Genomic DNA, 21,508 nt, shown 5'->3' with positions numbered 1-21,508 from the left:
TGCTGAAATCCCTCTGGCTGAGTTCCAGCCCTTCTGCTGTGAACCAGATTCATATTTGGATAAAATCATGTCTGTCAAATGACTGAATAAATCTTAGCTGAGCATTAATTTATTAGACAGTCTCTTAGATCTGCAAAAAATAGAGCCAATTATTCTGCAGGGGAAAATACAGGTTTTGTTTGATGACACACATGAGGAGCAGAGTAGGAGCCATGTGTGAAAGAAGAAACAATCCTCTTTTTAACATAATATCTGCCACTCGCCATATTTTTTTTGGTCTGCTCCCCAATTAATCAGGCATACCTTTTAATGATTTTTTTTACCTCATGAATTTTTATTTTCTTATAGTATTTGTTAGATTTATATACCATCGTTCCTCATAAGATCTCAGGGCGGTTCAAAGAATAAAACACAGGATAAAAACATGAAAATAAGTTAAACAAAATAGCAAAACAGTTCCCCCCCCCTTCCCACAAACACATTTAAAATGCTGTAGAATCAGCTAAAGGCCCAGTTGAAGGGGAACATTTTTGCCTGGCACCTTAAAATATATAATAAAGGTATCTGGCAAACCTCTCTGGGGAGAGCATTCCACAAATGGGAGCCACTACAGAGAAGGCCCGTTTTCATGTTGCCACCCTCTGGAAATAATCTGACCAATGACACAACTGAATGTTGTAATGCTACCTTCAACTCTTTATTGCGTGCTTAGCGGGCTGTGTTGCCTTTGCCTCCTGTAGGTCCAAGTGATTGCCAGCTAGCAGGCGGTCAGGCTTTCCTGAGAACTGTGCAGCAACTTCTGCTGGAACCTTCGTCCCTGCCTGAGCTGTCCAGCGTCTACATCCCACAGTGCGGTCTTGATGGTCGATGGAGGCAGGTCCAATGCAATGGCCCCCCAGAACAAACTTTTGCGTGGTATCAAAGGTGGATCAGCCAGAATAATAACGGCAGGGCTCTTCCTTTCGGTGACTTGTTGGGCATCCTGCTCAACTATAAAGAGAGATCTCAGCAAAGCTTTGAAGACTTTGTCAAAATCCTTTATGATGCCGGCCACCAGAAGGTCTTTCCAGAGTTTGCCAAGTTTCCTTCCTTCGATGTAGTTCCTCAAGAAGTGCTGGAAGGCAAGACCGCAGGAGATCCATCACTGAATGTCTTGCTGGAGCCGTTCACGTTTTGGCAGCTCCTTCAGGGACACCTCACTCATTACCCAGGATCTTCCAGCGATTTCAGCACCCCGCTAGGACACTTTGACCTTCGCAATTGCTGGTGTGTTGATGAAAGGGGGCAAATGCAAGGAAAGGAAGCTGATGTGAACAAGATCCCGGACTGTAAGTAACTCGCCCTAGTCATTAGACTTTGTGCTTAAATTGTACTGTAAATGTTCATGCCAACTTTGGCCAACTTGAGGATTTGGAACAGGGCTGGATTTAGGTTTGATGAGGCCCTAAGCTACTGAAGGTAATGGGGCCCTTTATATGTTCAGCTGCCCTTTGTCAACAACAAATTGTCGCTGTTTTTGTGTGTTGTGTGTTGAATATATGCTATATGGCAATTTATGGACCTAATAGGTATCTAAAGCCATTTGCACATAACAAAATATGTATTTTATCAAAGTAATTGTTGAACTGAAATACAATTAAGAAGAAGTGGCGCTGTGGGTAAAACCTCAGCACTTAGGACTTGCCGATTGTTAGGTTTGAATCCCCGCGGCAGGGTGCGCTCCCGTTGCTTGGTCCCAGCGCCTGCCAACCTAGCAGTTCGAAAGCACCCCCGGGTGCAAGTAGATAAATAGGGACCGCTTACTAGCGGGAAGGTAAACGGTGTTTCCATGCACTGCTCTGGTTCGCCAGATGCAGCTTGTCACGCTGGCCACGTGACTCGGAAGTGTCTTCGGACAGCGCTGGCCCCCGGCCTCTTAAGCGAGATGGGCGCGCAACCCCAGAGTCGGACACGACTGGCCCGCACGGGCAGGGGTACCTTTACCTTTACCTATATTAATAGTGAATTTTATTTTGGGTGGGGGGGCAAGAGAATGAAGCCCTAAGCTATAGCTTGTTTAGTTTATATGTAAATCTGGCACCCATTAGGCTCAGCCAGGACAGCCATGATGGGACTTATAGTCCCAAACAGGCAGAGGACACTAGGTTAGTGAAGACTGGGATTCAGACCAAATCTGGATTGGGCGAAACATCTACAGTGGTACCTCGATTTTCAAAAGTCTCCATTGACTAACATTTCAGTTTGTGAACGCTGTAAACGCGGAAGTAAATGCTTCAGTTTTCAAACATGCCTCGGAAGTCGAACACGCCACATGGTTTCTGCTGAGCACAAGATCCTGAGGCCTAGCTGTCAGCTATTGAGCTTTCGGTTTTCGAACGTTTCAGAACTCAGACGGTCTTACGGAATGGATTACATTTGAAAACCGAGATACCCACTATACTCAATGTTTTGGAGAGTTTCTTGTTTCCTATGTATTTGGACACCTCTTAAGATATGGTAACCAAATTATCATGATGGCTCCTGAGATCAAGGATCAGGTTTCTGTCTGTACAGTGGTATCTCAGGTTACATACGCTTCAGGTTACAGATGCTTCAGGTTACAGACTCCGCTAACCCAGAAATAGTACCTCAGGTTAGGAACTTTGCTTCAGGATGAGAACAGAAATGGTGCTCCGGCGGCTCAGCGGCAGCAGGAGGCCCCATTAGCTAAAGTGGTGTTTCAGGTTAAGAACAGTTTCAGGTTAAGAACGGACCTCCGGAACGAATTAAGTACTTAACCCGAGGTACCACTGTATTTAGATTCGGTTGGGTGCCACTTTGAATTGATGTGGAGCACAAAACCTTTCAGAACTGCGCTGATTTTTTAGGTTTCTTAGAATTCCTGAGCAGCACCAAGTATGAGGCTGCTAGTCTGTAATACGATGAACAGCGATTTTGCTGAAGTGGAATCCTTTTCAACAAGGTGGTATTGCATTTTATGAATTGGGTGCCTGGACTCGGAGGAAGACCTTGGATGACCTAAGTTACTGAGAGGGCTCAGAGTAGTGGACATTGCAAAGGAATAAGTACATGAGCCTGACTCTGCAACTGCTGGAAATTGCTTGCAGGTTTTCAAACGTGCCTTCATATAATAAGGGCTGGGAATATAGCCTCGCATTGTTTTTAAAGAGGAAGGACCAAGGAGTGAACAAGGGATACTCAGTCCTTAGGAATCTCTTCCCAAGTCCTCTGGGGTGTGCTCTGACACAGGATATGTGACAGTTGTGTCTGCAGAGCTACATACCAGATTAATATAAAGTTTGTGGCAGTCTCTCATCTCCATGAGAACGCTAAGGATATATATCCAGACAGTGGAAACAGAAGGAAGTGTAGGAATAAATGAGAATCTGAGGCCAAATACATTTCCTCTTTGTTCCATGAGTTCACTCTGATTGCTATTCCGTTCCTCCTAACCGGCAGTTTAACTAGGAGGATTTCTACAATTAATTCTGGACCGGCATATGAAGAGCTGTGGCGGATTAGTCCAGCCTCCTGTTTTCCCTTTTTTTATGTGTAAATTTTTGCATTAGTTTTACACAACAAATGTAACATAATCAACATTTAAAAAGGGTTCTTTTGAAACTTCAGGCCTCTTTCCTTCCTTCCATGGGTTCCAGTTCTAAATTTTATTCCTGCATCTTTTACTGTAATCTATCTGTCATATAAACTATCTGTCACGTAATCTATCTTTCGAATCCCTGCGACGGGGTGAGCTCTTGTTGCTCGGTCCCTGCTCCTGCCAACTTAGCAGTTCGAAAGCACGTCAAAGTGCAAGTAGATAAATAGTACCACTCCAGCGGGAAGGTAAATGGCGTTTCCGTGCGCTGCTCTGGTTCGCCAGAAGCGGCTTAGTCATGCTGGCCACATGACCTGGAAGCTGTACACCGGCTCCCTCGGCCAATAAAGCAAGATGAGCGCTGCAACCCCAGAGTCGGTCATGACTGGACCTAATGGTCAGGGGTCCCTTTACCTTTTTATCTGTCATATAATCATAGTATCCAAAATTCATATTACTTTATAAGTGTCATTATTCCTGCCAAAGATTTCAACTGTTTACAGTGGTCTCTCGGTTATGTTAGAAAATTATTCCAGTCTTTTAAGAATACTTGGTCTTCCTGGTTTCTGATCTTTCCCGTCTGTCTCGCCATTTCTGCATATTCCACCAGCTTGGTCTGCCACTCTTCTCCTTTTGGTACTTCTTCTTCTTTCCATCTCTGGGCTAGAAGCATCCTTGCTGCTGTCGTTGCATACACAAACAGTATTTTCTTTTCTTTTGGTAGTTCCGCATCTATAATACCTAACAAAAAAGCCTCTGGTGGTACCTTAGGTTACATACAGTGTTACCTTAGGTTACATACGCTTCAGGTTACAGACTCCACTAACCCGGAAATTGTGATTCAGGTTAAGAACTTTGCTTCAGGATGAGAACAGAAATTGTGCTCTGGCGGCATGTTCAGGTTAAGAACATTTTCAGGTTAAGAACGGACCTCCGGAACGAATTAAGTACTTAACCCGAGGTACCACTGTAATTTTCTTTCAACGAACAGCAGGCTGTAAACTTCAAATCCTCTTTCCATAACTGTTCCCATGATGAAAATATGTTCCTGCTTTCCACGTTTATAGACTGCCACTTGATGGCAGTTGCCTTCTCCAGCTCTCCTTCCATGGCATTCATATACCTAGGGCTGCTGACAGGCTCTGAGGGCAGCTCATAGAGTTAGATTTAAAGTTAGGACTAGTAGCCATCTTTTTAAAACAAGATTTTATGAAGGCTTTTCATAACACAGTGCAATATAAAACAAAATAGTCTGAACAAAAGCAAAAGTAGAAAGAGAAAGGAAAATGCAAAGTCCTCTCTCAAAGGTAGACCTTAACCCTTATCTCACACAGAGAGGGATGGACCCTCCTAACTCTCACCTGAGAGCTTCCCTTTCTTCTCCTAGACTCGCCCCCCCCAATTCTTCCCGTGATTTGCATTGTGCTTCCATTGCGCTGAAATGAATGAGGTGGAATAACATCCTGACAACGTAAGTTACACAATGAATCATGTAAATAGCATAATTCAACCATGGCGGACAGCGAGGTGAATATTGTAATTTTCAGCGGAAAGCGAACTGCAGTGGAAGGGAGACAGCGTTGCACGCAACATATACAGGGAGGAATGGAACGGAACGGAAACCAATGCCTTCTTACACCCATAACAATGCTTTCCCCTTCCAACAGGCCCCGGAGAGTGTGAAGCCACCAAACGAGACGCCATGCAATTCGTTAGCAAAGTGGAGCAACTCATTAAGGACTCCAACAGCTCCCACTTTCCTTTGGGGCAGAGTTTTTTAGTAGCGAAAGGCATCACACTGACAGACAAAGAGCTCCTGAGCAATATTTCTCCGTCGACGAGCATCACGATTTCAGAAGGGTTGCTGACCGGAAGCGATTACGCCATTCGGCTGGCTGCGCAATCAAGTATGTTTGGAATGGGGGTGGGAGGGTGGGAGAATGGTCTCTGTCGATCTGGTGAAACAGATGTTATTTTTTGTGGGGGGACCTCAACCTTTGATGGCCAGGTGGACTCTTATGGGAGAGTTAGATAACCAGTCAGGCCCTTGGGGGATCTTGGAGAAGCTGGTTCTGGTTTCCCATTTGCCAGGGGGTGGGGGAATAATGCAAAAGATGACGCTTCATGGGATCTTGGGGAAGAGCTGGAAAAGGCCTCTTTCTGAAACCCTGGGGAGCCATTGCCAGTTAACGAAGACCAGGACAGCCAATGTGGTACCCTTCAGATGTTGAGGGCTGTTATGTATGTATGTATGTATATATATATATATATATATATATATATATATATATATATGTATGACATTTTCATCCCACCGTTTTCTCCATGGAGCCCAAGGTGGCATTGCTCTGCTGAACATCAGCCTCTCCCGAAACTGGGGAAAACAGCTACTGGGGCTAAAATACAATAGGAAATAGACATCCATGGCAAACACCCACTTTTCCAGGCTTTCTCAGCTAGATAAATCGGACTTTGCCACCGGTGTCCATTTTGTCTTGTTTTAGTTTTGTTTCAAATGTATCTGGGTTTAAAAACAAACAAACAAAATAACCCCTGGGTTTTTTGCCGTTTTGATTGTACATCGCCTTGAGATGATGTTGTAGATGGCAATTAATAAATTGCTGTTAACAATGTGTGAGGTAGCAGTTAAAGCATTGAGCCTAAGACCTGGGAGACTTGGGTTCAAATTCCCCACTTGGCCATTAAGCTTGCCAGGTGACCTTGGACAGTCATGGCGTCTCTAGCTAATGTATCTCACAAGTGTATTGTGAGGATAAAATGAAGAGGGGAAGAACCATGCAGGTCACCTTGGAGAAAAGGTGTCATTTGACCTTGGAGGGAAGTCATGCCACAGATGCAACAACAACAACAATATTTATATCCCACCCTTCCCAGCCGAAGCCGGGCTCAGAGCGGCTAACAACACTAAAAATAACACAGTTTACATAAAATCACAATCAATTAATTGAAATACATTCTAAAATCAATTCATTCTAAAATCAATTCAAAGTCAAATTAATGGCAACCATTGGGTTAGAGTTCTGTGAGGATTACCAAAGGAGGGGGTCAGACTGTGCCTTGGCTAAAGGCCTGGTGGAACAGCTCCATCTTGCAGGCCCTGCAGAAAGATGTCAAGTCCCGCAGGGCCCTAGTCTCTTGTGACAGAGCGTTCCACCAGATCGGTGCCATGGCCGAAAAAGCCCTGGCTCTAGTTGAGGCCAGCTTAACTTCCCTGTGTCCCGGGATCTCCAAGATGTTTTTATTTGAAGACCGTAAGGTCCTCCATGGAACACACCAGAAGAGGCAGTCCCGTAGGTACGAGGGTCCTAGGCCGTATAGGGCTTTAAAGGTTAAAACCAGCACCTTTAACCCGATCCTGTACTCCACCAGGAGCCAGTGCAGCTGGTATGGCACTGGGTGAATGTGATCCCATGGCGAGGACACCGTAAGGAGCCTCGCTGTGGCATTCTGCACCCACTGGAGTTTCTGGGTCAGTCTCAAAGGCAGCCCCATGTAGAGCGAGTTACAATAATCAAGTCTGTCCAGTTGTCCACAGCTATTTATGAATCTGCAGGAAAGCAGCTTGCTTGTCTACCTCTCCATGCCAAATATACCTGCTGAGATCGTATGCTTTTGTTCCTTGTTTTTCTTTGAAGCCTTGCGTTTCTATTGGAGGAGTTTCTCCACATCCCAGAATTCCTCAGGAGAGGCCTTGCGCTTGGGATTTCAGCCTTACATCCCCCAGTGCGATGGGCTGGGGAACTGGCTACCTGTCCAGTGTTATGACAGCTCAGGTGAGAGAGAGGGCGAAAAAAGCCAGTTGGCAGCACTTAGGACAGCTGAGGAGTCCTAGGCCATAGTTAGTGCCTGTGGCCCCTCTTCGTTTACTGACCCTCAAAAGATTCTGTTGAAGAACCATTTAAGGAGGGGGTTGGACAGGACTGGTGAGGGGTGTGATATGATGGGGGAGACTTAAGACCTGGATATAGAAGCCTGGAGAGGGCTGCATTGGGCCCTCTGTTCCCTACCCTAGCTAGCTTTCCTGTGTTTGGTATATCAGCTATTGTAAACTGGTAAGGTAAGGGTTGCCACAGGACAAGGGTGGCACTGTGGGTTAAACCACAGAGCCTAAGACTTGCCGATCAGAAGGTCAGTGGTTCAAATCCCCGTGACGAAGTGAGCTCCCGTTGCTTGGTCCCAGCTCCTGCCCACCTAGCAGTTTGAAAGCACGTCAAAGTGCAAGTAGATAAATAGGTACCACTCCGGTGGGAAGGTAAACGGCGTTTCTGTGTGCTGCTCTGGTTCGCCAGAAGTGGCTTAGTCATGCTGGCCACATGACCCGGAAGCTGTACCCCGGTTCCCTCGGCCAATAAAGCGAGATGAGCGCTGCAACCCCAGAGTTGGTCACGACTGGACCTAATGGTCAGGGGTCCCTTTACCTTTAAGGGTTGCCACCATTGCTCTGCCCACTTTTCCCTCTGGCTCCACCAAGGGATGCGGGTGGCACTGTGGTCTAAACCACTGAGTCCCTTGGGCTTACCATTCGGAAGGTCGGCGGTTTGAATGTGTGTGACGAGGTGAGCTCCCATTGCTCTGTTCCAGCTTCTGCCAACTTAGAAGTTTGAAAACACACCAGTGCGAGTAGATAAATAGGCACCACTGTGGTGGGAAGGTAAACGGCATTTTCGTGCGCACTGGCATTCATCATGGTGTCCTGTTGCACCAGAAGCGGTTTAGTCATGCTGGCCACATGAGCTAGAAAACTGTCTGCGGACAAATGCTGGCTCCCTCGGCCTGAAAACGAGATGAGCGCCACAACCCCATAGTCGCCTTTGACTGGACATAACTGCCCAGGGGTCCTTTACCTTTTTACCTTTACCTTACCACCAGCATGTGGCCCCCGGAAGTTGCTCACAAAGCAATGTGGCCCTCAAGCTGGGGAAAAAAGATTCCCAGTTCCTGCTTTTAAAGACCAGGTCTTCTTGCCAATAATTTTTCACCACAAGGGAATGGAACCTGTAAATGGTTGCCCCCTGGGACTTGCTCATAGCGCTTGGGGAAGCGCAGAGTGCAAAACCAGCATTGCATTTCTTTGCAAATGTTGGGGAATCAGCACATCCTTTGCAGGATTGACTTCTGCTGGAAGAGAGAGAAATGGAGACGGTGTCTTTGTAATATCAGTTCATCTATAAATACACAAGTTAGGAAAGGATGATTGTGGGCATAGCAACCAATTGAGACGATGCCGAGGGCTAGTTCGGTGCAATTTATTCCATTATTTCGAACCTGTTGTCCAGTTCCATCCACTACAATTGAGTGCGCCAGGGTATCTGACTATTGCAGATATTAGATATATGTTTTGTTGCATCTTAGGTCACTGCTGGTGTGTGGATGAGAGAGGACGCTATATATCAGATTCCCTGGTGACGCGCTCAACACAGCTGCCCCAGTGTAAGTCGTATTCCTCTTTCAAATTTTGTCCTTGTCATAGAATCATAGAATTGTAGGGATCCTAAGGAAGAAGAAGAAGAGTTTGGATTTGATATCCCACTTTATTACTACCCGAAGGAGTCTCAAAGTGGCTAACATTCTCCTTTCCCTTCCTCCCCCACAAGAAACACTCTGTGAGGTGAGTGGGGCTGAGAGACTTCAGAGAAGTGTAGCTAGCCCAAGGTCACCCAGCAGCTGCGTGTGGAGGAGCGGAGACGCGAACCCGGTTCACCAGATTATGAGTCTACCACTCTTAACCACTACACCACACTGGCTCTAGGGTCATCTAGGCCAACCCACTGCAAGGCAGGAATCTGTACCGTATTTTTCAGTGTATAACACGTCCTCATGTACAAGCGGACACCTATTTTTTTGAACCGCAACAAAATTTTATGGGGAGGAAATTGCCCAAAACTGTTGAGCTTTCTCGTGTGGGGGTGTGTGTCACCGCAACTGGTTGCACTCACGCCTTGACGCTGCCGTAACTACCACGACCAATTGCCGCAGCCGCAGCCAATCACCAGCAGCCCTTGCCGCAGCAACCATTCACACGCCAATCGCTGCTGCCAATCTCCTGCTGGCTGTTGCCACCGATCACCCATTGGCCCGCTGCTAACCATGTATAAGACGACCCACATCAATGGACCAATGCCATGCCTTAGAAGTTCCATTGGTGGCCATGAGCTGTACATGATACATGAGATGTATTTTGTAACTACTTCTTTGTTCTGAGAGTCAGTTTCAGTGCAGATTCAGGGAGCATATTTCTCTCTCTCTCTCTCTCTCTCTCTCTCTCTCTCTCTCTCACACACACACACACACACACACACAGAGAGAGAGAGAGAGAGAGAGAGAGAGAGAGAGAGAGAGAGAGAGAGAACCCTTTCCCTCTGGCTCTGTTGAAGTCATCAAAGTTACTCTGGGGATGGATTTGACTCATCACTGCTTGCCCTGTGTGTCTGAATTTGCAACTACTTGCTGTGGTAATACACTTGGCTGGATTGCATCCTTAGTTTTCAGTCCCTGCAGCTGTCATCCCATCTGCATGGGGGAACAAGCGACTGACTATGCACGGTGATATTCTGACTGGAACTTTCATGACTGACCAAGACTTTTACTTTAATGCAGGTCAGACGCCATGTCAACGCTCCCAAGCGAATGCCTTAATCTCTGGCTGGAGACGGACTGGACTGACGTTTAATGTTACTTCAGCAGACCTGTTTGCTCCCTCCTGTGCAGAGGCAAGTCCAGTAGCACTGAAACCTTGGGGATTTTTACTCTGGTTTATAGGAATTATCGGACTGCAATCTGAACTGTGCACATTTCCAATCTGAATTTTGGAAAATGTGCATTTCGTTTTTGGGTAGGGATGAAATAAATCCAGTCCCAGTGATTTGTGGGATGGAACAAAGTGTCCCTTACAATTCACCTCCACCTTAGTAAATAGTGAAGTCAGGGATAAGTCACCCATTTTTAAGAAGGACACAAATCCAATGAACTATTTAGGAGGCTCCCTCCTTCCTTCCTTCCTTCCTTCCTTCCTTCCTCCCTCCCTCCCTCCCTCCCTCCCTCCCTCCCTCCCTCCCTCCCTCCTCTTGCTCCCTGTGCTGTTGGTGGTTGCTATCGGCAAGCTGTGTCAATTTGCATTTCTTAGTGCAGAAAGGATTGATCTTATGTGTAGAGATCTTTCCTCTTCTGGCTAATTCAAGAGGGTTTCGGAACCTCTCTGTGTGAAAGAAACAAGCAGAAGGTTCATGATGTTTGGGTTATTCCTTCAGAGAAGCTGAGTACAGCTGGCTTAAACTCTTATCTCTTTCAGTCAAGGTCATGCTGTCTATAAAAGTAGGGCCAGAAAGAGCCTGGGTTCCACTTTCTCTATCTCTTTTCCTTCTGGTGTGGTGTTCTGTACATAGATAGTGTTAAGGTTCAGACTTATTATAAGTTATTGTAAAATTAAGTTAAGTCTGCTGCAACTGGATTTCTTATGGGCAGTGCCTGTCCTGAATGTATTGGATTTGTGACCGTTATGCTCATTTGCCTTCAGTAGCAGTAAAGCTCTGCTGGATGAAATATTGATTGCCTCTGGTCTATTTTTTTGGGAATCCTGCAACGTGTTTAGGTTTTTACTCTGCTAACTATACATTGGAATCTGCTCTGGGTCAATATTGAGTAGAATTGCATGACAAGCTGCCCATTTGAGGTTGAAGAGAGAGCAGAATCCTATAGCGTAGGAGCGAAAAGGATAACTTTGTTAGATGCAACCCACCATTTCTCAGATAACGGTCCTTAGATAAATAGCAGCCTTACAGAAGGCTTCTCGTTCTGCAACTATAACGCAGCTGCTTCCTTCTAGACTGGTGCCTATGCTGTGCTACAGAAGTCAGAAACCAGGGCCTGGTGTGTAGATCCAACATCTGGCGAAGCCTTTCAACAGAGCGACGTTGATGCAAATGGCAGAGCTCACTGTAAGCGCCTTCCTTACCTTTCCTTCTGGTTTGGGGATGGACGAACCTGTCAATTTCAGTTTATTTGTGAAAATTCTTCAGCATCTCAGTGCACTTTTCTCGTCAGTGTGTTAGGATTACTTTCTCCTAATATACATACAGGGCTTTTTTTTTCAGCTGGAACTCTCCGGAACTCAGTTCCGGCACCTCTCAGGTGGGTGCCAATTGTCGTTCTAAGAGAAGGAGGGAGGCGTTCATGGGGAGTTACACCACCTTTTTTACTAGAAAAATATCACTGTACAGTGGCACCTCGGGTTACAACCACTTTGGGTTACAAACTCCGCTAACCCAGAAGTAGTTGCTCCATGTTGCGAACTTTGCCACAGGATGACAACAGAAATCGTGCAGCAGCGGTGCTGTGGCAGTGGGAGACCCCATTAGCGAAAGCGCACTTCAGGTTAAGAACGGTTTCGGGTTAAGAACGGACCTCTGGATCATGCCCTTCCAGCCGTGACGAAACCCAGACCTCTGGTGTGACGTAAATCAGTGACTCAGACTTCAATGCCTGAGCACACTATATCAGCAGAGCGTACTGCGCAAACAGAAGTGGCGTGAGGCTTGTGGAAACATACTAACAAGCTACGGATTTATTAAGCATAAATCATGACAAAGGAAACATGTCGTCTCTCGTCTCCTCAGAGAGAGAGTCAAAAGCAAAAGCTATACACAACGGAAGTTCCCAGCAAACTGTGCTGGAACGTAAACAGACATGTGACATGTAACAATCTCACACGTCTGCAACTTAAGGTGAAATAGAATTTTCCAACAGGTACCACTGTATACATGTTTTTTGTCAGCAATTCTACCTAATATAATGCATTTCTGTATGTTATTTCCATTAACGGATGCGTTTTTATCTCGTGAACTGCCCTGAGACTTGTGGGTAGAGGGTGGTATACAAATTTAATTAATGATAATGATAATATTTTGGTACACTGTCTGTCAAGGGCCACCTAATCCCTTATATCCTTGCCAAATCATTGAGCTCTTTGGGGGAGTCACTGTTAATGCTCCCCCCTGAGCCCAGATGCACAACTCATCTTTGCCCATAGCCATGCATCTAGCCTTACAGGGCTCTTTTTCACCATCTCTCTCCTCCTCTTCAAAAGGCCCCAGTTACTGCAAGATGCTGGAGTCCAAGGCTCTCTTGCGGGAAATGGGTCGAGGTTACATCCCTCAGTGTGAAAGCAGCAGTGGGGGGTTCTCACCCGTGCAACGGACCGAAGACCAGGAAAGCAGCTGGTGTGTCTTTGAGAATGGAGAGGAGGTTCCTGGAACACGAATCAATGGAAAGAAGCTTTCATGCGAACGTGAGTGAAATTGGAAGTCTGGGCAGTTTTGTGCTTTCCTTGGAGCGGTTGTGGCCAATCTGCACACTGGGAAATGCTGGTTTGCATTGTGTGGATTCATGTGGGAACTTTGAGAATTTAATGATACATATCTGGATCCAGATCTGGATTGATAGGATGGGTGGATGGATAGATAGATATCTGAGTTCTAGGAGTTCTTACGCTTAGGATTCCGGAGAACATATTGACAATGAGACTTTTCTGCTTGTTGACTGAAAAGCTAGTTAAGCAGTGCCAGACTTGAAATAGGGAGACCTGCTGTCCTGTGCTGGTGGTGGTTGCTCGTGAGTAACCAGGCTGGTGAGTAACCTGTCTTTTACAGGTTTTATTGGTGCAAACTATTTACAGTGCATAGCCACAAAGTTCATGTCCGTCTTAGTCACTTGCAGATTCCGGGAGTGGCCCCTTCCGGTTTCTCCCCCAACATAAGAACTTAGACACCCCAAATCTCCACCTCCCCTCGTTACATTTCACCCCTCTGCGCAAGCTGTCGGCAGATGTGACAGCTGGGGTGGGAAAGAACAATAAACCCATCCTCTTTATCACAAGAGGCATCTTAAGATAGACGAGTAGTAACTGTGGAATGCCCATTGCGTCCAATGAGGTTTCCATTAAACTAATCAGTTCCGTATGAGGGAGATTCCCCCGATGGTCATTTTGCTCCGTGCATCTAGCCTAGTTAGGAAAATCCAGCATTTTCATGTTGCTGTACATGTTGGGGATTTTAACGCCACGTATCTTAGTACACACACCACCACCCACATCCCCACTCGCTGTGCACATTTGCCAGAAGAGGAAATTAAAGAAGTCTTGATCTACAGATGCAGGGAGAATGGGATGGAAAAATGATAAGGTGGCTGAGTAAACTGTACCACTGCAGCCTGCAAAAGGTTAGGTGGGAGAGAGCAAGTTTCTGAATGCTCTCCCACGGATCCTCGCAAGATGAAAGCTAGCACAACAGGGAGACGTGTTCCTGATAAGCCATCTCATTCTTCTGCTACCTTTTTTTGTTTGTAAGGGATTATCTTCTCGTGTGGAAATGTTTCAAAAACGCTATTCCTGCAGGCCTAAATGATACAGGAATGTGCAAGAACTGGGAGCTGCTGTAAAAATTAGCAGGACTTTTTCTCTCTCGTACACAATTTTAGATTCTAAAGCACCCTGAAGATAGGGTGAAGGATGGTTACTTCATCAGTGGTTTTTAAAATAATACTAAATAATTGCTGTTTTCCATGGTTTTTTACTCTTTTATGCCATTTTTATTGTATCTTGTACATCACCTTGAGATTCGCATATGGAAGGCGATTAATCCATTTATGAAAACAATATCATTCTTGTTCATCTAGGCTATTTCTCATTAGCTCAGATCACAGCCCATGCTGTAATTTCCGGCCTTCATCTGTTAATAAGACGGCGTAGGATTTGTCCTGTGTATAGTTAACGTTGTGGGAACACTTTTAGGAAATCTGATTGCATTTCTCTCAAAGTATGCCTCTGGTCTGAATTATCGCTAAGCTGCTTTTGCCACTCACGGCTTCGTAATTCGATTTGAGACAACTTGTGTATAACTGTTACTGTCGATGTCTTTCCTAGGTCCTCGGTGCCGCCTGCCTTTCGATGCCCCTTATGTCACCAACGGTGGTGTTTTCTGCGGTGTCTCCGATGACGCTCCGACAACTCAGAAATGCCGAGTGATTTGCTCTCCAGGCTTCCACAGTGTCGGAGAAGAGTTGTTGCTCTGTGATACGGAGACTGGCCTCTGGCTAGGAGATCCAGCCCATTCCCAGACCTGCCAGAGTAAGTGCAGAAGTTAAGCATTTGCTGAGTTGGTTGGAGGTTCTGCTGGGCTGTGGCTAGTAGAGAATTAACCATGAAAAAACTAGATTTTAGTCCATTGGGTAGGGTTTATTTTGTAGCCTTCGTCGTGCTCCCATTCTTTTTTGATTGCGTCGAGGGGGTTTGTGGGATTCTGGAGCAGAGACCTGTCAGGAGTGACTGTGGTCCACTGGTACTAAACCATACGGGAAGCAGCCTTACTAGAAAAGCTAACCAACAGACTGACACTGACACGGGGACAAATAAAAGAGGACGCCTGGGATGGGCACGCACCCGAAAGTGGCAGGGTGCGGAGGATGTTAATTTCCATTTGCCACTGAGCAGTGCTTTGGAGTCACAAGACTCTGTTTACATTCCACACATTCCACACTGTTGGAAATCTCATGGGATACGGGAGACGGATGTGACGTACTGGTTTCCTGTTCTTTTGTTCCTTTGTTGTTCAGTTGCTCTCTGCTCTCACAAAGAGAGGATGTGGTTTTGGTCTGCATAGTTAGCAATAAAACTCTTTGCAATGTACCCATAAATCTCATCACTTCCGCGTGCTGCTTTGATTCTCTGCTGAATGGGGGAATTGCCTGGAGCCTTATCAGAGGCTCAGGTCATCAATCACGTCGGGGGACTCGGCCGGAGGAAGATGAGCTTTATCAGCTTGGTCGAATGGAGATCCCGACAGAGAGTGCCCTCCCAGGCACAGGATAGCTGCTCGGGTTCACGGAGTGGTGCACACACCCTGCAGCCAGGGACAGATTGAGCCGCCCATGTCAGTTCACGTAATCTCCAGAATTTGGTGACTTCTGTATATAGATTTATTTTTATTTTTCTGCTGCTGCTGGAAGCAATTGGTCCTCCAGGTTTATTGCCATCCTTACTGCCTTCCCAGCCACTTGGCATTCTGAGTCACCCCCCCGCCCCTGGAAGAATAAAAGCAAATATTGGAGGGGGGGTTGAATCTTGGCACACACCACTAACCCTTCTGGCTGCACGTGATGAACCATCTGGGCATGTCGACATTCTTGAATAGAAAGGAGTTGTGACCCGCATATAACAGCGGAAGACATGCGTTTTGCATTTGCATATCAGGTTGAATGGACTTTCCCCTCCCATGCAGTTTATCTCCATTCACCTTTTGGCTGTGTTTGTAACGAATCTGCCTTTTAAACCTGTATGAGAACAGAACAGCCTAAGCTGATCTTTTTTATAGTTCTGTCCTCTGCATCTTTACTCAGAAGCAAGTCCCTCTGTGTCCAACAGGGCTTTTGCTAGGTACAGTGGTACCTTGGTTCTGGAACTTAATCCGTTCGACTCCCGGAACCGTTCAAAAACCAAGGTGCGGCTTCTGATTGGCTGCAGGAACTCCCTGCACTCAAGCGGAAGTGGCGTTGGAAGTTCGGCTTCCGAAAAACGTTTGCAAACCGGAACACATACTTCTGGGTTTGTGGCGTTTGGGAGACGATTTGTTCGGCAGCTAAGCCGTTCGATAACCAACCTATGACTGTACTTAAAAGAACTTGGGACACAGGTTCATGTACAAATTAGCCTAAAATGTGCACAAACTAATATATACATTTAGATGCCTCTGGAGAAATTATGGGTTGGATCCAACCAAGTCAATCTGTTAGCGCAAGGACTTCTGCTTGCGCAATGGGATTCCCTCTCTCTGCTATTCTTCTACAACCCCCAAATTGGTTCTGGGTCCCCCTCCTGACCCTCTGGAACATTTTTGTTTTTAAAATAAATTTTTATTAATTTTCCAATACATATTAAATAACAATACAAAACAATACAAAAACAAACAAACATATAAACATGTATAATTTCTTAACCTTCTTTTCCTTAAACCTTCCTTCAACGACTTCCCCATACCTCCTTTTTCTGCATCCTTGTTTTAAATTTTTCCAGCAACCCCTAATTTTATTTACTTATGGCACTTCCTTTAAATCCTTTTTCCCATATCCAATTGTTTATCACTGCAATTCTATTTTGCATTACTCAAAACATTTTAGCACTCATTAATTTTACAACAGTTCTTAAGGTAAACTTTAAATTTCTTCCAGTCTTCTTCCACCGTCTCTTTCCCTTGGTCTCGGATTCTGCCGGTCATCTCAGCCAGTCCCATGTAGTCAATCACCTTCGTCTGCCATTCTTCCAGTGTGGGTAGTTCTTGTGTCTTCCAGTACTTTGCTAAAAGTACTCTTGCTGCTGTTGTCGCATACATAAAAAACATCCTATCTTTCTTTGACACCAATTGGCCTACCATGCCCAAGAGAAAGGCCTCTGGTTTCTTTGCAAAAGTGCATTTAAGCACCTTTTTCATTTCATTATAGATCCTTTCCCAGAAAGCCTTAATCTTTGGGCATGTCCACCAAAGGTGATAAAAAGTACCTTCAGTTTCATTACATTTCCAGCATTTGTTATTGGGCAAATGGTAAATTTTTGCAAGCTTGACTGGGGTCATGTACCACCTATAAATCATTTTCATAATATTCTCTCTTGAGGCATTACATGCCGTAAACTTTATACCGGTGGTCCATAACTGTTCCCAGTCAGCAAACATAATGTCATGTCCAATATCCTGTGCCCATTTAATCATAGCTGATTTAACCAACTCATCCTGTGTATTCCATTTCAACAGCAAGTTATACATTCTTGACAGATTCTTAGTACTGGGTTCCAAAAGCTCTGTTTCTAATTTCGACCTTTCCACCTGAAAGCCAATTTTCCTGTCCTGTTTAAAAACTTCATTTATCTGGTAATAATGAAGCCAATCTCTTACTTTGGACTTCAATTTCTCATAACTCTGCAATTTAACTTTTCCCTCCTCATACTCTATAATTTCCCAATATTTCAGCCATTTAGATTCCATGTTTAATTTTTTCACTTCCTTAGCTTCCATCGGTGACAACCACCTGGGTGTTTTGTTTTCCAACAAGTCTTTATATCTAATCCATACATTATATAGGGCTTTTCTAACAATATGGTTTTTGAAACCTTGGTGGATCTTGACCTTGTCATACCATATATATGCATGCCAGCCAAATCTATTATTAAACCCTTCCAAGTCCAGAATATCTGTATTTTCAAGAAGCAGCCAGTTTTTCAGCCAGCAAAAAGCCGCTGATTCATAGTACAATTTTAAGTCCGGCAGGGCAAACCCCCCTCTTTCTTTTGCGTCAGTTAGTATCTTAAATTTTATTCTGGGCTTTTTGCCCTGCCAGACAAATCTAGATATATCTTTTTGCCACCTCTTGAAACAATCCATTTTGTCCACAATCTGCAATGTTTGAAACAAAAATAACATTCTCGGCAAGACATTCATCTTAATGACAGCAATTCGGCCTAACAAGGAAAGTCTCAAACTTGACCATATTTCTAAATCTTTTTTCACTTCTGCCCAACATTTCTCATAGTTATCTTTAAATAGATTCACATTCTTAGATGTCAAATTTATCCCCAGGTATTCGGATGTGAGGGCGATCTGGCTGCGACATCTGTCACCCCATTGATCGCCAGGGTTGATTCGGCTGATCTGGCTGGCTAGGCGGGTGTCCCCTTCCTCCCTCACCGCTCCATGTGCGTCCCTCCCGAAGCTGCGCGCTCGGTGGAAGAGGACGACCATCCCAGATAGAAGGAGTGTACCGTTCTTCGGTCAAGGGTATACGATAGCTGCGCTCCCCTGCTAGAACCTCCAAACAAGACCCTCTGGAACATTTTTGGGCTGATGCTCATAGAGAGAGGAGCGAGAGGTGAAATTCCATAGCGCAGGTGGAAGTCCTTTTGGTAATAGGATGACGTCACTGGGTGTAACCCTCAGCTAGTGGGCAGCTGGATTCTTAGCACTAGGGATGAACGAACCTTCAATGCTGGATTCTCATTTTTTCCAGCCTAAAGTTCACTTCTCCACATTTCCACATTAGTTTACACATTAGTCCTCCTGAAAATTAATCAGCTTTAGGGTGCAAATATCTCCTAAGGTGCACAGGTTTGCACGTGAAATGCCTTTGTTTCAGCATTAGATATGGATAATGAGAGAGAAGCTGGGTTTTGTCTGAGTCACTCACTGCTAGTCCAGTCTGAATTCTTGGCTTCCTGCCCCCATTGATGAGGAGATTGAAAAATGTATGTAAAATAATAATAGAGAGAACAGGCGATGTGTCTGAGTGTTTTGTATAACACTGGTTTCCTTTGTTCTCCTTCAAGGGCTCCAGCCGTTCCAGAGCGTTCAAACTCAAACCCACTTCCAGCTCGTCTTGCCTCCTGAGAAGACCTGTGGTCCAGACTTTTCCAAGTTGCTAGGGGCATTCCAGATCTTTATTCTGGATGAGATGAAGGCCCGTGGCTTTTGTCATATTCAGGTATTCATACCTTCTTCTTCTTTGGTGATCACTCGTAGCCGAGTCAGATTGTCTTCCATGAACACGATTTTAACAATAAGTCCGTAAGTGACTGTGGAGGCCAATTCTGGGTCGACACGTCCTTCCACAGTGGAGACATAGATTTCTGGGTGGGAGTTGATCACAATGAGGGTTTGCCAAACATGCCTTCTTAGATCATTTCTCCCTTTCGTCCTGAGTTCGAGCGTCCTCAAAGCCCATGACACCTTTGGTAAAGGCTGTTCTCCAGTTGGAGTGCTCACAGGCCAGTGTTTCCCAATTGTCAGAGTTTATACTACATTTTTTTTTAGATTTGTCTTTGAGAGTCTTTAAACCTCTTTTGTTGACCACCAGCATCACACTTTCCATTTTTAAGTTTGGCAATAATATTAATGATAATGATAATAATTCATAGCAGCTTTCCAAGGCGATCCAAGGGTCAACGTATTTATTTATTTAATTTATACACCGTCCTTAATTCAAGGGTCAGACACAAAATAATAATCCAGGAATCACAAGGCTGCTTACAGTGTAAAAACACAAAAATACATACAGTAACATAATAACAAGCAAAACAATCTCCCCCCTCCCCCAGTTTAAAATGTCAATGGCCGGGGGGAGGGGGGGAGAATAATACTTTTGCCTGGTGTCTAAATATATGTACTGAACGTGCCAGGCCAGCCTCACTGGGGAGAGCATTCTATAAACAGGGAGCCACCACAAAAAGGCCCATTCTTGTGTTGCTGACCTCTGGGCCTCTCGTGGAGGAAACACACAAATAAGGACTTTGGGTAATAATTGCAGGGCCCGGGTCAGTTCATATGGTGAGAGGCGATTCTTAAGGATATTGCAGTCCTGAGCTGTTTAAGCTTTATAGGTCAAAACCAGTGCTTTGAATTGCACCTGGAAACCAACTGGCAGCCATTGCAGTCGGTCGAAGATTGAATTTTGCACAACTATATCACACAGATCCCTAGTTTCCTAACTGTCCTAGGAGAGTCTCAGCCCTCTTAGCAAACTGTGATTCCCATGGCTCTTTGAGGGATACCATGAATGTTAATGTGATATAATGGTGTTTAAATAGGTGTGGATGTGAACGGGTCAGTGCACGAGTAAACTAATAGCACCCTTCCCAATATCCAGTGGGGAAGTGCCTCATTGTGTCTAATTTGGTCCTCAGCTAAACGCTACAAAGAACCAACCTTTGTCAAGTTTGGCAGTGGAACCAACTAACTTTTGGGGGCATTGCGAAATACATTTCCCCCTCTTCCTTTACACCTGCTGTTCCAGAGCTTGGGATAATTAAGAAAACAAATGTGCACCGGAAAACCTAGCTCATTTGGGCAGCTTCAAAAAATGTAGAAGGATATATATTCCAGTGCGTTATGGTCATTATATTGAAGATTGCCAAGTCACATAAAAGGTTTTCCACTTGGCCTGCCTTATTTTAGCATGTGCCTTGTTTAGCGCTTCAGAATTCATGAGGAAGGCTGGTAGGATTCTCATCTCGCCCTGCTTTGGCTAAAACTGGTTCAGCATCCCATTCATTCCCTCCAGCTGCTTCCTCAAACCGTGCCCTCCAGATGTTTTAGACTACAACTCCCATCAGGTCCAGCCAGCAAAGCCGTGAACAGTCTGCAAACTTGCAGGAGAGCCTTTCCCAACCTGTTGCTCTCCAAAGACCAACTGGAGAGACGGGCGGCTGGAGCCTGCCCTACCTGGACTTCGCTCCACCCCCCAGCCAGCAGCTGATTGGCTGAATGGGGAGGGGCTGGAGCGATGGCCAGCAAGCAAGGAGGGGTGTCACCCAGGGTCAGGAAGTCCACGCCGGGTCGCAAACCCTGCCCATAGCTTAGATGGATGAGCGGTAATTATTACATAAAGAGGGATTTGCTCTCCTGTGGTAGGAAGTTGCAAGAGCAGCTTGTTTACATGCTGCAGTGATAGAAAACACTGGAATTTTCTGGTGTTTTGTCATATAGCCTAGTTACCAGAAGGAACGCGGGTGGTGCTGTGGGTTAAACCACAGAGCCTAGGACTTGCTGATCAGAAGGTTGGCGGTTCGAATCCCTGCGATGGGGTGAGCTCCCGTTGCTCGGTCCCTGCTCCTGCCAACCTAGCAGTTCAAAAGCACGTCAAAGTGCAAGTAGATAAATAGGTACCGCTCCGGTGGGAAGGTAAACGGCGTTTCTGTGCGCTGCTCTGGTTCGCCAGAAGCGGCTTAGTCATGCTGGCCACATGTCCCGGAAGCTGTACGCCGGCTCCCTCGGCCAATAAAGAGAGATGAACGCCGCAACCCTAGAGTCGGCCACGACTGGACCTAATGGTCAGGGGTCCCTTTACCTTTACCTTTACCTAGTT

The 21,508-nt window shown here is 45.5% G+C and overlaps 1 protein-coding gene across 1 annotated transcript in view; it reads left to right on the top strand.

Annotated features, from left to right (window-relative positions):
- Positions 1-21,508, top strand: part of TG (thyroglobulin) — a 173,478-nt gene that overhangs the window by 17,597 nt on the left and 134,373 nt on the right. The window contains exons 10-18 of the mRNA XM_053395737.1: positions 741-1,328; positions 5,263-5,502; positions 7,252-7,389; positions 8,969-9,046; positions 10,214-10,326; positions 11,439-11,550; positions 12,699-12,899; positions 14,532-14,735; positions 18,975-19,129. Coding sequence (XP_053251712.1) covers positions 741-1,328; positions 5,263-5,502; positions 7,252-7,389; positions 8,969-9,046; positions 10,214-10,326; positions 11,439-11,550; positions 12,699-12,899; positions 14,532-14,735; positions 18,975-19,129 — 1,829 coding nt within the window. The remainder of the gene's footprint in view (positions 1-740; positions 1,329-5,262; positions 5,503-7,251; positions 7,390-8,968; positions 9,047-10,213; positions 10,327-11,438; positions 11,551-12,698; positions 12,900-14,531; positions 14,736-18,974; positions 19,130-21,508) is intronic.

The sequence above is a fragment of the Podarcis raffonei genome, chromosome 7 (assembly GCF_027172205.1).
Source record: "Podarcis raffonei isolate rPodRaf1 chromosome 7, rPodRaf1.pri, whole genome shotgun sequence".
NCBI classification, from domain to species: Eukaryota; Metazoa; Chordata; class Lepidosauria; order Squamata; family Lacertidae; genus Podarcis; species Podarcis raffonei.
This window is presented reverse-complemented; position numbering and strand designations above follow the sequence as displayed.